Genomic DNA, 23,001 nt, shown 5'->3' on the forward strand with positions numbered 1-23,001 from the left:
TACACGTTCTCTTAGGAGTTTTAGGCATGGGATCTGCAGACAATATGCTGCTAGCTCTTGTCTGATATAGAATAGAAGTTACCACTAGATGGCAGCTTTGCAATGCATCATACTTGAATTATTTGTCAAGACAGAGCAGAGCATTTAAATGAAGTTCAGATGTGTTTTTCAAACAAGTAATCAGAGGAACAGCGTGTTATTTTTTTTTATTCTATTTTTAATAAGTTGTATAGTTATTTCAATTGTGTGTAAAAACAACAAGAGGCAATGGATAACATTTATTCCTTATTTTTTATTTTTGTCAAATACTCATTGTTGCTAATTATTAGTCTTTAGATTCAAGTTAGTTTGCATGGAATCAAATTCCTCACAATGTGTGGATGTGTGTTTACAAAAGAATGACAACGAGGCTGTGAGGGATAAACTTACAGTCTCTTCAATGGCACGAGCGGTATAAAGCTGTAAAAAGCTCCTAGATCACGTCTAATTTTCCACAACTCATGTTGTCTGGAGTTCTTTGTATACTGAATGTTTTGTCCGTGGAATGATCAAAAAACACTTTAAACTGCTGCAGTACAGCCCATTGAAGAGACTATATTTATCCCTCACAGCCTCGTTGCCATTCCCATTAAAAAATCAAAGATGGCGCTAGCGTGAATAATGTTCAAAATATAGGCGTACCTACCTTATAAGCACACATTGTGAGGAACAAGATGTGTGTTTTACTTCAAAGTTCAACTTTATTTGACGCATGACTCTGTTGGTATGACGGAATTTAATGTATTTTAATTATTCTGCGTTCGTGGAATTCCATTGAACTTAACGTCACTTTATTGTCAGATTTGTGGTCACATTAGTAAGAGTAACTGTGTAATTAACCGTGTGTGACTAATTTAACCAGTCTATGACGTTAAGAGTAGTCTGTTGCTAATTTTACATATTGGGAGTTAATATGAGTGAATAAGTTTGCATTTTATTATATAAGAGAATACATCCATGTAATCAAAGTTTTAGCCAATACAAAAAAAGGCACACTGCAAAAATCCATAAACAGAATGGCAGCTGTTCACACATTTATTCATTTATTTATTTAACCACATATGTGTTTGCTTCTGAATATAAAGAAAATGAAAAACCCAACCCCCTCATCTCACCCCACCCTTCCTTAAATAGATATAATTAAATGTATTATATACAGTATGTGAGGATGCTATTTTGAAATGTTTTTTTTTTTTTGTTAAATAGCTGATGTCTGGTCTAATGTTAATTTCTGTAGAATCTGCATCCTTCTGTGACATATTTAAATTAATCTGATTTAATCGATTCAACGATTATTTATAAAGTTATAAAAAGAGAGAGATGGTTTGCTGGTAGCTGGCACTCTGAGCAACTAAACCAAAGTATTGTGTTTTAACTCACACTCACTGTCCCAAGACCTCCACAAGCGGGTGATGTCACAAGATAACGTCCGCTTGTACGTGTTCCACAATCATAGCAGCGTTGTACGTAACATCAAGGCCTCTTTTAACTATGAATGTCGAGTCCACATGCCACGTTTCCTAGTGAGTCCCAAAAGTCGAATCCACACAAACTCAGTAAATCTCATACTCTTGATTTGACCCTCCAGTACTCTTCTGCAGGTTTTGGTTGACTTTGGGCAGCTTTCTTCATTCTGAGGATAATAAATAGATAGTAAAGAGAGATTATTATTATTATTATCCACAAGATTTAGAACTGTTGTTTTCATGCTAGTTTGATAACTGCTGTTTTTCACTCTAAAGTTGCGGTCACATTTACCTTAGCACAGCGCAATTTGCTGCCACTGGCGAAGAAGGTGTGGGTGGATGTTAAGCACATGTGAAACCAGCAAAAACGAAATGGCAAGCAGCCTCTTTTTAATTCTGCACTTTATACTCTGTCAGACTGAAGTTAAAAACAAACTTGAACTCCACACGAAATCTGTGAAATTCTTCGCCACCAGAAGTCATTATCACATGGATTCCCATTGATATGACTATTTTACGCAATGAATTTGCCATGGAAAGTAAATGTGACCATGCCTTAAGGGGGTATTCAGAGCGAACATGTTCTTCCGCTATAAAAATCTAGATGCAGCGCAACAAATAAAACAGAATTCAGGTGTTTTGAGACGCATTTTAAAAGTTGATGTGCTTTTTAACATTACACGGCATCTAAAAAAATCGCATTGCTCCTGCGCAAGATGCTGAAAAGACTGTGAAACACATCACAAAGACATCCATCTAGAAACTGTTTATATAGGAAGAACTTCTGAAAATCAGCAAAGATTGACACAAAAATGCTTTCGGTGAAAACGGACCCTAAAACCGTTTGATCAGCTCCTATTTGTGTTAAACTATTTAAAATTTGAGCTGTAAAGTTGGCATACTTTAGTAGGCAGATAAACTTTTGTTTATGCGTTTTTAGTGAAGTTTCTGCGAGCGAAGTTTCTTCCATGTATCATCGACTTTACATAGTCATAACTAGCTTTGACAGACTGGATGTAAATTTGCACAGACAAGGTTAGTGGTAAGCAACTTTATTACACTTGTCTCATGTGAATATAGTGTTTTAGTCTTGTGGCAGCACATAATGTTTATTCCAGTGCCCCTTAAACATCCATTGTAAGTGTAATCAAGATGCTGTCCATATAGCTTAACTTGTACTGAACATGAAACATTACTTTAATGATGTCGAATTTTACTTGTGCAACTTGCTAGTAGGGAAAGGTAAACACATTTGAATTGATGCAAAAATGTCTAATGGTGAACGGTGGTACCTCCACAGAATGGGGTTGATTTCAGGGTACGTGAACATTCAGAAGCAACATGTCCTGTCATGTTGCACAATGTTAGGGGGAAATTATTTTAGTGAAACATTGTTTGTATATGCCCTTTAAACTAGATTTATTTGGGTAAAAACTCATAAAGACATAATGAAAAACTGGACATTTTTACATTCCCACAACCACATTGTAACATTTGGAAAGCTTTTCAAGGACATTGATTTGTTAACTCACTTGCAGCTGTAATAGATGACCACGCCGAGCACCACTATAATGAGGAGGAGGAGGATGACCACGCCGGCGATCATACCCTTCTCCTCGTTGCTCCGTGAGAAACTGAGCAGCTGAAACTGCTCGCATCTGCTGCCCTCGTAGTCAGCACTGCATCTACAGAATGGCAAAATACATGGGGTTAAGAGTCTGATCATTAGATTAAAATATGTGACAAATGTACAGTTGCCCCAAAAAGCATTTAGACATTTAAGCCAGGCTTAAAAATTTATACTTTTCAGTGCATTTCATTGCAAGGTACCAAACAAAGTGGTATTTCATTTAAGAAGAAAGATTGCACATGCAGACTTTCAAGGGAAATTATTTCACCCAAAAGGTTACTAAAAGTATTTGGTTAATTTTGGTGATCAAACATTAGGGGAACTTGTTCATAGGTTATGTGGCAATCTACACCTTTGGTTACTCTGCTTGAACTTATGAGTAAAGTACTCATTAAATCCTCTACAAATGTCCATGGGTTAACAGTCATTGAAAAAAAACTGCTGAAATGATTGGTCTAGCATCATTTGCTTGCCTATAGTTTATTATCTAATAGCTACCGTTCAGATTTGAATAGGAACATGGCACATACTGTACATAGTATACATACAAACAACCATAAGAAGACACTCACACACAGGTGGGTGTAGACACGGAGGGAATTTTAAAGCATGTTCCTCCATTCATACAATAGTTGGCTTCTGACCCAGTGCAAGGATCACCGTGTTCTAGACAAGAAAAAACAAACTAAAGTAGATGAACAGAGCAGAGGACACACTGTTTATCTAGCTCACATTTTTTCATAGAGGCAGTCTGTTTTATTTAGTTTTTGTATAAAATTAGTGTTGCCACATATAATATAGAAATATAATGTCATGTTTTATGTTATAAGTTTACTTTTGGTATAAGAAAGAAAAGACAATGATGGTATTTTTATGTAGGCCTATATATGTTGTATTGTTTTTATATTACCTGCCATCATGGGACTTTTTCGAGAGGACTTCTCCAGTTTTCAGGATTATGACTGAGAGCAGTCAATTATGATCACCTGAGAATAAATGACATGTTATAATCAAAGATTACGTTGATCAAAGTACACAGTAAATTTACAGTATATTGTAATAATTTGAATTTATCATTGACCTTTATCAAGAGATCTCTAAATTCAGATAGAATTCATTACATTTAGTAATTGGTTAGGCAACAGACAACATATATAAATAAATAAGTCAATCGTTTTGCACAAGTTTTCAATGGCAGCAAATTTAGGTGCTTCTGTTTCCCCATATGGCACCGTTTTATGGGAGCCAAACTATTTACTTATATCACAAATACCAACATTTGCTGAAGAGAGGCCCCCAAATAAAGATATTTAATATACATAATACATAATAATGTAAATAATTGTACAAATAATACACATAATATTGTAATTCAAAATTAAATATTTAGCGAGTAAAAGCACTGATTATACAATACATTTTTTTTTAAATAGAAGTCAATATGTCGTTAATTCCTATGTATTTGAACATAAGCGTTCCATCTGCGTTATTTTTATTTGTACATGTGTGACAGACAGATGGTTTAGGAGCTGTTGTGCTTCACCCAGCCTTCGAGAACGCGTCCTGTGTGACCAGCTCTTATTCTGTGGCTGCGCTGTTGCTGCCCGCACTGACTACCCTCAGCTGATGAGCAGTATCCTTGTTGAATGTAGTTACTTAAAATGAGCTAATGTAACACAACCCTTGAATTTTTATTCACAACTTAATTTCGTTGTGTGCAATCAATTAAAATGTGTAAAATGGTAGATCAATTAACCCATTTGCATTGGGACTACTTAAATAATTCCATTAGCATAACCAGCTGTAAATGTGATGTCAGGTTCCCAGCATGCACCTCGGCATGAGTAAAAACTGTGAAATTAATATTTCCTTTTGATGCAGTATTTGCACTTTTGGTGTTGTGTTTGTTGTCCCTTTGGATTTTGTGTCATGTGAGTGTATCTATTTCCAAAAATATGATTCCCAAAAAATACGATTTGTTTTTCTTCTCCCCAATTTGGAATGCCCAACGTGTTGTAAGTCCTCGTGGTGGTGTAGTGACTTGCCTCAATCCGAGTGGTGGAGGACAAATCTCAGTTGCCTCTGTGTCTGAGACCATCAATCCACACATCACGCGACTTGTTGAGTGCGTTACCACAGAGACCTAGTGCGTGTGGAGGCTTCACACTATTCTCCACAGTATCCACGCACAACTCACCATGCGCCTCACTGAGAGTGAGAAACACACTATGGTGACCACGAGGATGTTACCCCATGTGACTCTACCCTCCCTAGCAACTGGGCCAATTTGGTTGCTTAGGAGACCTGGCTGGAGTCACAATAATTGTTTGAGTGTTACCGTCATTGTGTGTAGGATGTAAAGGACCCCGGATGCCTGATTGGAAAGTTTCATTTAAAACGTATCGGCAAGATTTCATCCTTTATCCACACAACAGGCTCACAGGTCATTACACTTACAACAACAAATATTTGACCAAAAAAAAATTGGAAGTGGGATAAGTGAAGTTGCCTGAACGTAATTAAAATTATGACTTTGACAAATTGTTATCTAGTAGATGTGACTAAATTAATTTAAATTTGTATAACAAGACTTGATCAAATTCATTGATGAACAAACTTATTTTATTGCATGGAAAAGTTTTCCTTAATATTATTAAGATATGTATGGTTACAATTTCAAGTTTTTCACCATTTAAATCACCATTTCATTTGGTGTGGCAAATTAAAGTTTAAAAGTAGAAAAATTCTATATAATCCCTCAGTTGATATGAAGTCATAAAACTGTTTCAAATAGTTTAAATGAAGTAAAGCCAACAGTCATACTGTCTGTCACTGATTGATATTTCATGCTAACTACCCAGTTATATTAAGTCTAAAAGTGACAATATCTCTATTTTGAACCCTCAACAATGTTGGCTCTGTAGTTTAAATATATTTTCAGTATATTGTATTTACAACACAACATTAGGGCAGATTTATGTATGCAGGTAGCTTCATTTTGACAGATTTAGAACTCAGTATGAATGCAAAGGAAAATAACATTGTTCTGCCATGATTTATCTGTCTAAAGACTTGCAATAAACTTCCATTTATGTTGCATCTAAAAAGTAAACTTTTTTGGAACTCTCCTGCTTCATATTTTAGTTTTGGAAAGTGCTATTTCATGCTAAAATGTACCTGAAAGAAACCCTGCATGCTGTGTTTCAGGGAAATGTCAGTGTATGAGAAAGCCTTACCTTCCAGGTGAAATCCAGCACAAGTGAGTCACCTTGTCTTCCAGCTCAGAGCCACATAAGCGTGGTGGGTGGATCCCTTTGCACTCAGAAATGTTGTGATTGCTGTTTTTCCACATTTGTGAATGGAACAATTCTCATCAGCTCAGACATGCGTTAGTAGAACACAATGACCAGGGTTCATTTACAGGGAATTGCCTAAGATAACAAAATTAGGACATCAGAAGTTACCGCAAAGCAGAAAGTAGTTATTAGGGAAATACTATATTGCCATATTTGTTTTAATTGTTCAATTTTGGCTAGTTGAATTGGTGTCTAAAGCTGCATCATAAAGGCTTCAGTAATAATACAGATTTTTTTCTTCAGAAGTTGCTTTTTATTTTTTACATTTTTGGGGGAAATATTTGGGGGTGTTATCGTTACTTTAAGTAGCATTATGCGCAGGTGTGATCCAGAAATCTCCTTTTATCATTAAGACTGCTTTCCTCTCTTGTGTAGGCTGGCTGGGTTTGGTGTCAGACACAGGAATGTCAGGTATGCTAAAGGGGAAGTTCGGTGCGAGTCGCAAGGTATGTGTGGAATCGTGGGAACTTTGTAGACTTTAATCTAATTGTTTACATTCTTTGTTTAAAGGGCACATGAGGGACAAAAGGCAATGCCACGTTGAGTAACCAAAAACCGTTAGAACATGATGGTTTTGGAGTTGAGGCCAAATAGCTACAATTTAAAGACAGTTTGCCATGTGGAAATAGCAATTACAATAAATTACATATTGAAAGAGACACATTTATTATAATGTGCCACTAACAGATGATAATATTATAATGGAGTCTATTATATAATAAAAACACAAAACTGTATACTTTATAGCACATCTTTAAAACAGTGTTGAGTGTAATCTGATTGCAAAGTAATTTGTTACTGTAATCAAATTACTTTTAGTCAAAAAAGTAGTGTGACGTGTTACATTATATATTAGATTACAGTTACTGATATTCAATTATGTTAATTACTTTTAACTACATTAATTTGGTTGCATGTATTAAAATAATATTGCTTATGTGGAATGCATTCAAAACAGGTAACCACTTTTAACAGTGTACAACATGTAGTATGCCCAGTTGTATGAAGTTTGCATACTACACAAAATGATGTAATTGAATACACTGTAGTACAGTGATGCTGGGATGACAGTAATAGAACATGACAGCATTAGTGATGAAATAGTAGTATGATGACACTCATAGTATGATATACAGTATAAAACATTATTCCTATATTATTATGACACGAATAGTATATACAGTAATATCAGGGGTTTCACGTCATGGAAAACCTGGAAATATCAGGGAAATTTAAAACGGTGTTTTCCAGGTGTGGAAAAGTCATGGAAATGAATAAAACCTCAAAAAGATGTGGAAAATGTCTGGCTTTTCTCTGCTCTAAAATATTTACTCAACTAGATATTGTTCTTGAGTACTGTAAAACATACTCGCAAGCCATAGTGTTGTCCGATTTATCAGTGGATCACACTTTTGACTTTGTTGAAATGGGTTCAGTTGAAATGGTTCACTAAAATAGAAGTGTGTAAATGATTCATTAGCAAATCAGGCTGATCAAAATGACTTCTCAATCACTAATGCCTGGAAAAGTCATGAAAGAGTCATTGGACAAAAAGGGTTGAAACCTATTATTATAATATATGATATACACTAGAAGTACTCTGTAAAAAATTTGACCTTAGTTTTGTCAATGTAAGTATTCAAGTTGATTCAAAGATGTTAAATAATATTTCTGACTTGAATAAAAACAGTTAATTTCAATGTGACCCCATTTTCAGTGTACACTATAAAAATGTCTTAAGTAACCTAAAAATAAAGTGTGTTTCATGTGGTAACATCTAAATTGACTGTTTTCATTCAAGAAATGTTTCTATTTTTAAGTGACTTAACCTGATAAATTAAGTTCTACCAACAAAACTAATTTGATATGGGTTAGATTAAAGGAATAGTTCTCCGACATTCTCTCATCATTTACTCACCCTCAAGCCATCCAAGATGTGTATGACATAGAGTTGGTACTCGAGTTCGGATTCGGACTCAAGCCTTTCAGACTTGTTATTTTTTTCCGAGTCCGGCGGAGTCCATGGCATTTGTGATGCAATGAAAACAAACAAACATACAAATTAAAAAAATAACAGCGTAACATAGGATGACCATACGTCCACTTTTCCCCAGACATGTCCGCTTTTTTTCCTGAAAAAAGCATCCGGCTGGGATTTCAAAACGGCCTCTAAATGCCCGGGATTTGGCTTTGTCTTCATAATGATGTTCTCTCTGTAGTTAGTACTATCATACAGTACATTCTGTGTATTTGATACTGCGCATCAGTTTTCACATGTATATGTCCTTATGTGTGATTATTCTGGCTGAAAGTAGCAGCGCATACTCTTTCAAAGTAGCCTACTTTTTTTTTTAACTCTCGCCTGCAGAAAATACAAAAAATGCAATGAAGAACACAAGTGAGGGGAGATGTCTGTATTCACCTATTATCCATACTAAATATAATGTGAAAAGAAATGTCAGCCCAAGGTGAGTTTGTAAATTTTTTTATCTTGACTTAAGGGAAGTAGGCTACACCTGGACACAGCAGGAGGACTGAGAAGTGTGAAGTGTGGTACTGTAGAATATAAATATTTTTTTATGGTATCTGATCTTTTTTATTTAATTTTATAAGCATTATTAAATGTTTTAATATGACCATTTATTAAATGTATTAAACACAGTAAATGTATTTAATTATATTAAATGTATTTCACCCATAATGTTAGATAAAACAAAATTAAATTGATTGGACAAATTGAAAATTAAGTCAAATAAAAACTGCACTGCTGCCACATGATTGGCTGATTAGATAATCGCATGGATGATTGTTGTCAGATGGGCTGGTTTGAGTATTTCTGTAACTGCTGATCTCCTGATATTTTCACACACAACAATCTCTAGAATTTACTCAGAATGGTGCCAAAAACAAAAAACATCCAGTGAGCGGCAGTTCTGTGGTCAGAAATGTCTTGTTGATGAGAGAGGTCAACAGAGAATGGCTAGACTGGTTCAAACTGACAAAGTTTATGGTAACTCAGATAACCACTCTGTACAATTGTGGTGAGAAGAATAAAATCTCATAATGTTATTCTGAGATGTGGGTTGGCGCTGTTTTGGTTGCACGAGGGGGACCTACACAATATTAGGCAGGTGGTTTTAATGTTGTGGCTGATCGGTGTATATACTCACCCACACCTATCAAATCGTTTCAGAAGACATGGGTTTAACTGCTGGAGTCATGTGGATTACTTTTATGCTGCCTTTATGTGCTTTTGGAGTTTCAAAGATTTGGACATCATTCACTTGCATAGAATGGACCAACAGAGCTGAAATATTCTTCTTAAATTATGGGTTGTGTTCTGCAGAAGAAAGAAAGTCATACAACTCTAGGATGGCATGAGGGTGAGTAAATGATGAGAGAATTTTCATTTTTGGGTGAACTATCCTTCTAAGTAGAAACAGATCATTTCTCTTCATCTTTCTCTGAAATACACATACACGACCAATAGTCATGTTTTAAACACATTTCTCTGGGTACATCTCAGTGTCACCTCTGCCATGGAAATACGCTCAGTCATGAATCATGACAGATTTTGGTCTTATTCTACACAATTGAATATGTCTGACGAATAACAAACACTAACACCAATCGTCATTCAGAATATAGCACATTGTTGTGGAAGCACGCGGGAAATGACCGCAGCCACGCGCACAGAGACTTCTCACACTTCAGTGGGCAATACGGTGTTTTGATAGACGCGTGTAGCCTACTCGAGGTTACCCCAAGGAACATTTCCCCAACGCTCGGACAGAAACCCAATAGTAAAGCGTTTTCTCGACGTAATGAATCGAGCCCCCTCCCCTTCGACGTAACGGACCCAAACGCGAGTTGTCGGTGTTCGACATTCAGCCACTGATTCTATGAGCACATTTCCGGCGCTTGCGAATCGAATCGAATCGCGGGTTTCAGCACCTGGACAGCACCCTGCGCACTAACCTACATTGAATCATATTGAGATCGAGCGCCTGGCGTGATTTGAAGGGGGAAGCCCAATGTAAGCTGAGCAGGCGCGGTGTATATGCACAATGCACCCCTCCAGTTTCAGATGTGATGCTTTTCTCTGGGTGTTTGGATAGTGACGGACTCCTAATATAATCTCTCTGAGCGATGATGCTCGTGTTACCGCTCGTTCTTGCTCGTCCTCCCCTTTATTCGCGAAAGCAGCAGCAGAACGGACGCTTGGCTGCTTTGGTTGGAGCTTCCACTCATCAAGACCCTTTTCATTATTGGCAAGGGAGACATTATCATAACCACGAGGGCAAGGGAGACACGATTAAAGTTTCAGCGATGTAAATCGATAACGGTAGGTTATAGCCTTTGGTGACGAGCGTTTCATCACTGAGCACTACTTGCATTTATGCTTCTCCCACAATTAATGTACCATTATGGCTCAATGAGTGTTTGTCGTGTTATTTTGATTATTGCATCACCAAAATGAGTGCAAATCCCAAGCTGTCATGGTGATGCATCACGTTTCATGTTCTAAGTAGCTGATCCCTTTAATCAGAACACCCGACTTTAACCCATAGCTCTTCTAGGCCTAGGAAATGATTGAAAAAGCGTGACATGTCATCCATTTTCAAATGTATTTGCAGCCTGCATTGAAATGCTCATCCAATATTGTGTTAATGGGGATATTTATGTTCATCCCTGAGCAGTTCAAAGTAATGCAATCTTGTTTTAAGAGGGCTGTGGCTTAAAGAAGCAAATCAAAATAACAAGAAATGTCTCCATTGCCCTGTTTCTTAGAGTCAGTCCTCGGTGAAGCATGTATATGCTTTTGTGTGTGCGTGAATATGTTATCAATGTGTGGTTCGATCTGAGTTTAAAACTAAACTTTTAATGTGATTGTATCAGAGGATCTGATTTGCCTGTTATAGTGGCTCCCACAAAACTTTGATATTATATTCCCTTATAGGTCCATTGTAGCTCTTTGAACACGTGGTCAACACAAAAAATAAAAATGAGCATTGATGTAAGTTTAGGCATGCTTGATTTACATTAAATAATGAACCCCTAATAGTGCCTTAGATATATGTTATTTTCATTGTTCTGATTCTAGAAGATACCAGCTATTCTTCTCACCACAACTGTACAGTGCGGTTATCTGAGTTACCGTACACTTTGTCATTTCAAACCAGTCTGGAATAAATTTTAGAGACTGTTGTGTGTGAGATCAACAGTTACATAAATACTCAAACCAGCCCATCTGGCTCCAACAATCATGCCATGGTCCAAATCATTGAGATCCAATTTTTTTCCCAGTTCTGATGGTTGATGTGAACATTAACTGAAGCTCCTGACCCGTATCTGGATGATTTTATGCACTGCACTGCGGCCACACGATTGGCTGATTAGATAATCACATGGATGATTGTTGGTGTCAGACGGGCTGGTTTGAGTTTTTCTGTAACTGCTGAATTTTCTCCAGAATTTACTCCAGACTGGTTCGAAAAGACAAAAATCTACTGTAACTCAGATAACCACTCTTTACAATTGTGGTGAGAAGAATAGCATCTCAGAATGAAGTGAAACAATCTGACTGTAAACAAAAATTTAGCTTTTGAACACTGGTGTTTTATTTGTTAACATAAGTTAACACATTAGTTAACATGAACTAACAATGAACAATACTTTTACAGCACTTATTAATGTAAATTTTTACATAGACAAATCCTTTTTTTACATTACATATTGCATTCATTAACATTACTTAATGCAATATAAACTACCATGAACAAACAATGACAATAGTTGTGATAACATTAGGCACATAAATGCTGTAAAATGTAATTACTTATTATTAACTCGTGATTTCTAAAGCATTAACGGATGTTACCGAATTGATCCTTATTGTAAAGTGTTTAATTTTATTTGAAAGTTTAAGTCATGTGTCTGTTCAGAAACGTATCTTTAAAAAAAAGAATTCCCTGAGAAATATTGACTGGAGTCAGACTGTGACAACTAGCCCCAGTCTTCACCAAATGAAACAAGTTTATTATATTTTAAACTATTTAAACATTGCATTATATACTGTAAGAATATATGTTAATATTATTTAAAATAGGTATTATAAAGTGTTTTTTCATTAGCATGAGTCATTTATTATGGCAAATATCTCTCTTCGCCCATCCTTCTGTCTCTCATTCCTTGTTCTGCTTCCACTGTATTCAGACTTGCTGTCTGACTGACCTGTGTACGGTATGCCTTATTTGGCTTAATATGATGTGTCTTCTGTACTAGTTTCACCTCATCCCCCAGCCTGAGGTAATACCTCTTCGAAAAACTCTAGCGTTTGAGACACTAGTGTTTGTCAAGCGGCGAGCCAACATCACTCCGGTCTGGGTAAATGAAGTTTCATCACAATGCTTCAGTGATTGAAGCCAGTGGTAAATGAGCTCTACAGACCATTCTGTTATTGATGCCCATCCGTATTGAGATTGACAACTTCATCGCATCTTGACATGAAAAAAAGGCAAACACAGGCAGTCTGAGCATAGTGTAATGCTTACCCTGCTGGAAATCATACTGTTTGTATAATAATTCCTCCTTTTTTTCAACTTGAGTCAGGGTTGTTATTAAATGTAAATGGAGCACTTTGCACTCAGCTCACACATGCATACCTTATGCAGGAAAACAGGAATTGTGGTAATTCAAAGGGCTGCCCTTAAAGAACATGTCTTCATATATTTGGGAGACCCTTTGAAAAGGGTCATTATCAATACGTTATCTTTTCTCTCTCAATGTTTGGTTGTTATAGGCCCTTTTGGTTTTATATATATTGTTTTAAGCCCTCTCTTTTCAAAATAAATCATCTTTTAAATTGGATACGTAGTATATACATAAACAGTGCCGCCAAAAACTATTTAGACATCTAAGCCACTTAAAGGAATATTCCGGGTTCAATACAAGTTAAGCTCAGTCAACAGCATTTGTGGAATAATGTTGATTACCACAAATTAATTTTGACTTGCCCCTTCTTTTCATTTAAAAAGCAAGGTTACAGTGAGGCACTTACAATAGAAGTGAATGGGGGCCAAATTTTGGAGGGTTTTAAAGACAATGTGAATCTTACAATATTATAAAAGCACTTACATGAATTCTGTTAACACTTTTGTTATTTAAGCTGTACATTTGTTTATGTAGAATTTTTAATGTTGTTTTTGGATATATAGCGTTTTTGTCATCATGGCAATGAAGTTGTTTAATTGGATACAACTTCACACACAAAACACTCTCTTCATAGTTTTTATTGCATAAACATTATTTGTATCCTTCCACATCAATAACTGTGCTACGAATGAACTAGATGTTCATAGATTCATAAACACATTATTCACACATGATTATCTCATTATATTGCAGTCCTGTGGTACATTTATATTTAAACTCACAAGCAGTCGACAATAAAGCCCTTATTTTAAATTCAGATATCTGAATTGATCTGTTTTCTTCACAGGTTTGGTATGAGCGAAGTCGCCTTTGTCTAGCACAAACCAGAATTCACATTTGAGAGAAGTGAAAGAAAAGGTCTCCAGCTTTTGCTGCTTATAACACCATGAGCCAGCCACAGTGAGTGTGCACGCTACATGCTACCTGTTTCATAATGACGTTGAATTTAATGTGCTGCTGTGAGCATTGTGCACAGGAGAGTGTATTCCTGTTGTGTTAGTGTGTTTCTGCTCTAAAAACATTAATTATGTCATAACCAATGTGTTGCTTTGGCTTTTGCAAGGAAAATGTTGTTCCCTTTTTTTGTATACTTTTGTATTCTTTTTTGTATACTTTTTTGTGTTCAGACTGTGAGATATGACCATCCCTATATTATTACTCATTGCCTTAAAGGTTGTTTGCACAGAACATGGTTTTGCATACGTCTACGCTGTTTTGGTATTGTTTTTCCATGTTAACATTTGCTAGACAGACGTCTTTGACCTTTGTGACGTATTTAGTTGCTTTATCGGCATCTTGTGCCATGAGTGCAGCATTTCTAAGACACCATGTCACATTAAAATAACTTTTAAAAACACATTTTGAGACTTTTCCATTCTGTTCCATGTCAAGCTTTCTTTAACGCATTGACGCATTCTTGTGAACGGCCCCTTAGTTGTAGGAATAGTTTTTGCTTTGTCTGGGATTTTGATTCCTAGATTGTAGTGCATAAACATGAATTCTAACAGTGCAGTGAAACACACGTAAGCTTCTGTTTCCCCCATATTCATTTTAATCTTCAATTTAAAAAAAAATGCTAGAATTTTCAATAGATGATGATAAGGAAATTTCCCTAAAACATTTTGGTTATTCTATAGCAATTATAATGAACTTTATTTTAAAAAAGCTATGGTGTTCCTCTTTGTACAAATAAATACAGCATAAAAATTATATTGTATAAAACAACCAAAACTGGATTAAGACCTGTCTAATCCCCTAATATTAATATCAAATGTATATTTTTTCCAAGGAAATCGACCTACGAATGCCTTATTTTTAGTTGACTGCATACTGACTGTGACTGGATAACGGATTGATCTCACAGAGAAATCAGAAACAGTGGGCTGACTTTGTTTTAGCTAAATCGGTCTGTCATTACTTAAATGGGAAACACAGCCGCAACGCACTTCAAATCGCACCACTGGGGAAGGTACACATGCTGGAGCCGATGCAAACTTTTCTGATAGGATATGCATATGCTTGTCAACATAATGTGGCCTATCTTAGGGTCCAGGAAGTATCGGAAACAAAATGCCAACCTCCCATGTGATTATGTTGTAGATAATGTACTTTGACTAAAATAAGTCATCCACTTTAAAAGTGACAGTTCAGTCATCATTCATGTCTTTCAAAACTTGTATGACTTTCTATCTTCCGTGGAACACAAATGGAGATGTTTGGAGTGTATGTCCAAGCTGCTCTATTCCATACAATGAAAGTGAATGGTGACCACAGCTGTGAATCACGATTTGTATTGAATAACAGCTTAAAATTCAGCCTGTTCCTCCCACAAATCTATTGCATAGCTTCAAAAGATTTGGAATGCAGTAAACAAGTCATATAGAGTACATTTATAATGCCTTTATAATTATTTTTGTCATTCTTGGAGCTTGACTGCCTCTAATCCCCATCCACTTTCATTGTATGAAAAAGAGCATCTCAGACAATGTGCTTAACTCCTTCTTTTGTGTTCCGTGAAAGAAAGTTAGTCAAACAGGTTTGGAATGGCAGCATTGAGTCAGCATTGGTAGAGTTTTTATTTTTGGGTAAACTATCCCTTTAAGAGCTCTTTCTTAACAAGGTCAAGCCAACATATGAATGCTCTTAATTGTCTTGTCATCTTCAGCAGCAGAACCCACTGTGCATCTCACTCGAGGTCCATGTGTTTGCTCTGCAGCAGAAGGAGTGTGATGTCGTCAGTTATAGCCACACACTGTTCTGCAGTGAGCCACTCAGCATGTCCTCAGATTCATGTGGAGCATGCAAGCTCTTATCTGCCCTTTCCACATCCTTCCAGTGTGCTGTTCCAAGATCAGCAGCTGACTTGGCAGTCTCAGCGGAAGTCTTTGTGACTACTTTCGCCATACGTTTCTAACGATATTCAGGGTAGACGCCATAGTTAATCTGATGCAAAACAAAGCAAGACAGCTGGGTTATCAAGCTATGTTTATTTAATATGTCATAAGTCATACGGTTGTGTACCTAGGTGTTGTTCATTCAGCAAGTGAAACATTGAAAATATGTATTTCCACACATTTCAATGAGATCTTTTTGAGTTTCAGTATATAAAGTTTGATTCTTTCACACATACAGTACATTTGTATATGTTTGTATAGACATTTATGAAATACACCCTTGTCCTGGGACCATAGTTCAAACCTTCAGTTAAAATGAACCATTATTATGTAGTTGACCCTAAATTTGAGTTTGCAGGAGAGATTGGATATACAGCATGTAAAAGATATAATATGTGTCAGTGTCCATCCATACATTAGATTAGAACCTTAAGACAGTACGACGTTATATGTCATGACTGAACTGTACGTGCATCCCTCACAGGCTCGTATTCGATTTGTCATATAAGGTGTCTTCTCTGACTAAGGTCTATTAAACGAGAATCCTTCAAACTTCTCTATAGGATCAACTCTACACACTGGTGTCAGTTTATATAATGTATTTTGAAGAAGTGCGTGGTGTGTGGCCCCCACAGGCAGCTTCTGTATTCTGATGGAAGTGGTGGTGGTGTCCACGGAGAGGACGGGAGGGAGGATTTGGGAGGTGGGTAGTGAATGCAGAGTGGATTTCTTCAGCTGCCGTCTTTGTTCGTTAGAGCTCGAGCACTGTGTATTCAGAGTAAGTCGGAGATATAGGAGTAAGCAGCAGAGAATAACATGATACATTTGACTCAATTACACACCACAGGATAGATTGCGGGTACACCACAAAACTCATATTAAATCAGACTTCAGAATGCTTTCCCAAAACCACCATGTGGATTTCATTTACATATGGATAATGCACTGACTAACTTTTGTTACGAGAAATATATATATACAACTGCATAAAGTGAGGAAACTACATATGATGATGTCCTCTGATCTGAGAGTGTTTTAGGAGCTTCACTGGTCAGAGGATTATGGAAAAGCCTATTGCTTCCGAGGCACGGATGCTATTTTTCCACTCTTGATACTGATACTGAAAACGTTTTTAAAGGAATATTCTTGGTTCATTAAAAAATATGCTCAATCGACAGCATTTGCGTCGTAATGTTGATTACCACCAAAAAAGAAATTTGACCAGTTAAAATTAGCAATACGTGCCTTTTATTAATCATATTTTAAAACAAAACTGTTTCACTGCTTTTTCTTTTAAAGAAATAATATAACTGTTTCTTGAGATAAGGGACAATGCATATTTTAAGTCTTAATTTAAATGTTTTAATTCCAAAATAATTTGAAATGGATATATTTTAGACAAAGGTCTCAGCTAAATAACCATGTTAGGGAAGAGGTTTTTGTAAAAAAAAAAAAATCTGAAAATAGCTAATTGATAAAATATATTCTATACATATTTCTTTGCTTTCACACTATTCTGAAAAATTTGTTGATAAAATTGAATATTTTTCCATCTTATCCATGTGTTGTACACTGGAACCATTTGTTTCCCCCACAGTTAAAGCCACCTCTTTAATATAATCTAAAATGCCCAAATTATTCCTCAATTCTTAACAGAAATGATCACAGTGGGATGACAGTGTTGTGACTGCAGAGATGTAAACATTGTTTAAAATATACAAAAATATAAAACGTTCCAGACCACGTGTCCTCGCATCCACCATGAGCATGAATATAAAAATATAAGTAAAGAATTCCCTGAATATACATATTTACATTTATGCATTTGGCAGACGCTTTTATCCAAAGCGACTTACAGTGCACTTATTACAGGGACAATCCCCCCGGAGCAACCTGGAGTTAAGTGCCTTGCTCAAGGCCCAACAGTGGCATCTTGTTGGTGCTGGGGCTTGAACCCCCGACCTTCTGGTCAGTAACCCTGAGCCTCAACCACTGAGCCACCACTGCCCCAATTTCTGCCTATATTTCCTATAGATTGAACTTTTCAATATTTTCAATAACAGAGGACTTTTTTATGTAGGACATGTTTTTTTCCTTATCTCATGAATCAGTGACATACAAGATAATTCTGCACTACTCAAGCCAATATATACTTTTTTCAAAAATTTCATCTTTTGGTGAATTACACCAAAGTAAATTTTTCCTCCCAGAAAAAGTATAAAAATGATGTATGGGGGGGCCTGTGTAGCTCAGTGTGTATTGACGCTGGCTACCACCCCTGGAGTTCACTAGTTCGAATCCCAGGACGTGCTGAGTGACTCCAGCCAGGTCTCCTAAGCAACCAAATTGGCCCGGTTGCTAGGGAGGGTAGAGTCACCTGGGGTAACCTCCTCATGGTCACTATAATGTGGTTCGTTCTCAGTGGGGTGCGTGGTGAGTTGTGCGTGGATGCCGCGGTGGATGCGTGAAGCCTCCACACGCGCTATGTCTCCGTGGCAACACGCTCAACAAGGCATGTGATAAGATGTGTGGGTTGACGATCTCAGACGCAGAGGCAGCTGGGATTCGTCCTCCGCCACCCGGATACGCCACCACGGGGACTTAAAAGTGCATTGGGAATTGGGCATTCCAAACTGGGTGAAAAAATCCCCCTTTGTATAATTAAAATTATACAAATGTTTTAACAAATATTTACAAATATTCAAATGACTTGTTCATTTTAGAAAGGCATTATGACATAATTGTTTTGTGCAAATTGAATATTTAATATTTTTTTTTATCATTTAATAAATCTGGACTAAAGAAATAAACAATTTACTCATTTAACAGTGTTTAACAATATTAGATATTAAATGTAAATATCTGTAATATTGTAATCATAATTACTATTACAGTTAATATTAGTATTTAAAGTTTTTTGCTTCTGTCTTCTCCCATTGGATCATGGACACCCCAGCCATCCCCCCACCCCACCAATAGTGAAAAGCCCCATAAACCGTTAAGCATAGTTGATTGTTGTGTTTTGGTTGGATAACAATAGATGGCTGCAAAATGTAGCCTAGGACGTGAGAGTCCCCCTCTTGCTACATATTGACCTTTCTGAACAACCTGTCCTAAATGTACCAAAGGTTCAGGCCCAGATAATCCCCTTATTGTGCAACATCACAGGGCACTAGCAATCAGATGGTACTGTTTTTACGGAAAGACCTGGGGACCTTAGTGGTCCGCGTGTGCTGTATTTTCCAAAGGCCTCTGTGTCCCTGGTGATGAGGTCACACAGTATATGCCAGTGGTCAACATACACTGTATAAGCCAAGGGTCCAGGAGCTTTACGCTATATGAAAGTTACAACTTAACCTAGTTGTGGCGTAAATGGCCTCTAAGTCACAATTTATTCACTACTAAATATTTGAGCTTTGCACCATTAAACTTAGGTAAAACGTAACGTGTTCAGTCTAAACAGCCCCTAAGACTGTGAGCAAGCTAATACCATCTACAATGTAAATTCTGTATGAAATGCAACCTCATACAATGAAGCATTTGCAAAATCACATCATATTTATATGTTACAAAATGGTAAAAAAAACTAGAGATGACTCCTGACTTAGTGTTAGCCTAGCGGTAGCATTAACTTGGTTGACCTTTTGATAATGTTATATAGCCTGCATGTAACTGAAATTGTTCCACGCTATGTAGATGCCCTACAATCATGGCACTTAACACTGGTTGTATGCCTTTTTTTGTCATGTGTTTGTGTGTGTGTACGTGTGTAGGTGTACGTGTGTGAGAGAGAGAGTGATTGTGCACACATGCATGCACGCATGCTTATATGCACTCTGACACACCCTGAGGATGCCTTTGTGTTTGAAACAGGTCAGCTAACATTTAGCCTCCACTTTCTGTCTAATGAGGTTCTTTTTTTGTCGCAACATTAACATTTTACTACACAATCCTCTCTGCTTGTTTGCTGGAAGACTATAATTCTACCTACTCTAGGTCAACCTTAACAATTACTATTTATTTATTACCACAACAGACAATTACATTAACTGCTCAATAGAAGTACAATATTTCATAGGGCAATAATTGAGTGTTATTCAGATACAGTTACATGCATTGTCTCAGCTAAAGTATTGACATTTTTATGTAAAAACACCATCTCTTATTCTAGCTTTACATACAGGATATACAGTACATATGCTTTATATATAGTGATCGTGAAACTTTTTTGAAAACATGTATTATATAGTGGTGCAGAAATGACACACTTCAGCTTTAATGGCTCTGCAAAAAAATAAAAAATAAAAAGGTGTCATGAAAACACCATGTCTTTTAAAAACAGGCATCTGACAAACTAAATTGTCTTGAAAACAACATGCATTGGAACTTGGGTTTGATTCAAATAAATATTTTCTTTGCCCAAAATGTGCTGACACATTTTTGCACCATCGTCTGTTTCATAATAGTTGCTTCCTAATTTTAACCTCAAAACACTGCTCAATATCACCAAGACTCCTAAAATATTTCAATCTGGTTTAAAGATTTCAATTGAATCTTTCCAATGTGCATTTAGAAATAATTATATTGAAGCTGACCTATGCAAAGAGCTTGGTTGGCACGTGGGAATGTGAAATCCTGCTGACTAACTCAAACTGATAGCCTGCTGTATGAGTGCTGGTAGCAGCATCTGGCCTTGAAGGTGAAACAGATGTTACTGGGATATCAGTTGACACCTCTCTTTTACCTCAGTAACTCTCCTGTATGCAGTTTTACTACTTTGTTTTTTTTTTAAGATTAGAAACTTTCTGGTTTTCAAACTTCAGTGTAACATCCATAGTTAAAGGGATAGTTCACCCAAAAATGAAAATTTATGCCTTCTCAGAAGTGTATTATAAGATTTTTAGAAGAATATCTCAGCTCGTGATCAGACCTTTGTTCGTCCTAAAATCACATAAAGGAAATAAAGAAGTAATCCATAAGACTACAGGGTTTAAATACATTTCTTCAGAAGGGATATAATAGATGTGGGTGAGAAACAGAACAATGTTTAAGTAATTTTTCCTCTAAATCTCCAGTTTAACTTTCACTTTCAGATGTGAAAGTGAAACTAAACAGCACAACATATGACTTTCACATGTAAAAGTGAAAGAGGAGATTTAGAGTAAAAAAAGGACTGTTTCTTGCCCACAACTATTATATCGCTTCTAAAGATATGGACCTACAGAGCTGAGATATTTTCTAAAAATCTTTATTTGAGTTCTGCTGAAGAAAGAAAGTCATACACATCTGGGATGGCATCAGGGTGAGAATTTTAATTTGTGGGTGAACTATCCCTTTAATATGCTGAACTACACCTAGTGTTACTCTGCTGGGATACCCATGTGAACTGGAGGGGTACTCATTACTCATGACTTTTATTATACATACACTAAAATCTTGGAATAAGTAGGTTTGAAGTACTTGCAAATGGCTAAAAGGGAAGTTAGTTATGAGAAAAGCTCTAGCATCACTAGTTATAAAATCCCTTCATTAAATCCAGTGTCGAATAAAAGCGAGCCACACCTAAACGATCGAGCAGCTCGTCAATCCGAGGCATCGGGTGCACAAAATTCAAAATTAGACAACACATTTACCTTTCTATAATCCACATAGAACTGGACCGCGCCATCGCTCTTAGGAACCAAAACCACCAGGCTGGCCCAGTTACTGTGGGATTCTTCTTTTACCTCCATAACCAACATGGCTTTTAATTCTTCCCAAACCTCTTTTTTTTGTGCTCGGGTAATCGGTTGGTACGATTGCATGCCACTACCCCTGGGGTCATCTCAGTATGGTGCTCTATGAGATTTGTACAACTGGGAAGAGGTGTGTGACACAAAAGGTCCTTGCCACTTGGCGAGTAATTTAGAGCTCAATGTGTGGAGCAATGCAAGGATTTTATCTACCGATGTAAATTCCCATAGCCGAGTACCCCTATTATACAGCCGGCTTTGACGTTCTTGAGCCTGATGCAAATTCTCCTGTGTTAATTGCCACAGTGTGTGGAGTTTTGCTCTCAGGTAAAGAACATATTGAATTTAGTTTTTGCTGTTTGAAGGTCACTCCTCGCAATTTTCCATTAGGACATTAAGCACGCCACATGTCGACACACGGATCGACACCCGTACAATAATTCAAATGGTGGCTTGCGGCACAATTTCAAACATTTTTGTGTGCAAATTTACTAATCAGAATCTTTAGGGTCTGATTAAATCATTTGACCAAGCCGTCCGTTTGGGAGTGGTAGATGCTGGTCCGAATCTATTTAATCCCCAGTAATGCATACAGTTTGTGTAGTGTACGTGACATAAACGTAGTGCCCTGATCAGTGGATTTCTTTCCCCACTCAGGAGATTATTTTCAACTTCAAATTCAAATTCTCAACACTTTGCGCTGAAATGTTGTGCAGAGGCACTGCTTCCAGATATTGCGTTGTGTAGTCCATCAGAACCAACACAAAGCAATGCCCGCGTGCCATCCACTCTAATGGCCGTATGAGGTCCATATTAGAATGGGTCTTCCAAATGGAAAATGACCCCAAGCATACCTCCAAAGTTTTGAAAAAATGGCTTAAGGACAACAAAGAGGCCCATGGAGGAATGGGCCAAATTCCAGAAACTTATTGTGAAAAGCTTGATGAAGGCTATCCAAAACATTTGACCCATGTTAAACAAATTAAAGGCAATGCTATCAAATACTAACAAATTGTATGTATACTTCTGACCCACTGAGAATGTGATGAAAGAAATAAATCAATCTCTTCACTATTATTTCACATTCTTAAAATATAGTATTGATCCTAACTGACCTAAGACAGGGAAAGTTTTCTTCTATTAAATGTCAGGAGTTTAAATGCTTTTGGC

The 23,001-nt window shown here is 36.8% G+C and overlaps 2 protein-coding genes across 4 annotated transcripts in view; one reads left to right on the top strand and one right to left on the bottom strand.

The window, feature by feature from the left end:
* Nucleotides 1-658: 658 nt before the first annotated feature.
* On the bottom strand, nt 659-6,401 carry LOC127640201 (pro-neuregulin-4, membrane-bound isoform-like). The gene is made up of 5 exons (XM_052122658.1): nt 6,372-6,401; nt 4,046-4,121; nt 3,708-3,801; nt 3,038-3,190; nt 659-1,672 (listed from the first exon to the last, which is right to left on the bottom strand). The coding sequence occupies exons 2-5, from the start codon at nt 4,053-4,055 to the stop codon at nt 1,603-1,605; spliced, it is 327 nt and encodes a 108-aa protein (XP_051978618.1). The 5' UTR covers nt 4,056-4,121; nt 6,372-6,401; the 3' UTR covers nt 659-1,602.
* A 3,823-nt stretch (nt 6,402-10,224) lies between these two features.
* LOC127640189 (transmembrane protein 266-like) overlaps nt 10,225-23,001 on the top strand; it is an 80,159-nt gene continuing 67,382 nt past the window's right edge. For all 3 annotated transcript variants that reach the window (XM_052122621.1, XM_052122622.1, XM_052122623.1), the window contains exons 1-2: nt 10,225-10,836; nt 13,993-14,105. In XM_052122621.1, the coding sequence (XP_051978581.1) occupies nt 14,092-14,105 (14 nt within the window). In that variant the 5' untranslated portion in view covers nt 10,225-10,836; nt 13,993-14,091. The remainder of the gene's footprint in view (nt 10,837-13,992; nt 14,106-23,001) is intronic.

Source organism: Xyrauchen texanus, chromosome 49 (genome assembly GCF_025860055.1).
Source record: "Xyrauchen texanus isolate HMW12.3.18 chromosome 49, RBS_HiC_50CHRs, whole genome shotgun sequence".
NCBI lineage: Eukaryota > Metazoa > Chordata > Actinopteri > Cypriniformes > Catostomidae > Xyrauchen > Xyrauchen texanus.

What these genes read in the sequence shown, in the direction of transcription:
- LOC127640201 (XM_052122658.1), bottom strand. An exon ending in GTGTCTACACCCACCTGTGT is followed by an intron (nt 3,191 to 3,707) that starts GTGAGTGTCTTC and finishes GCCATTCTGTAG; the next exon opens with ATGCAGTGCTGACTACGAGG. An exon ending in GTCATCTATTACAGCTGCAA is followed by an intron (nt 1,673 to 3,037) that starts GTGAGTTAACAA and finishes TATTATCCTCAG; the next exon opens with AATGAAGAAAGCTGCCCAAA.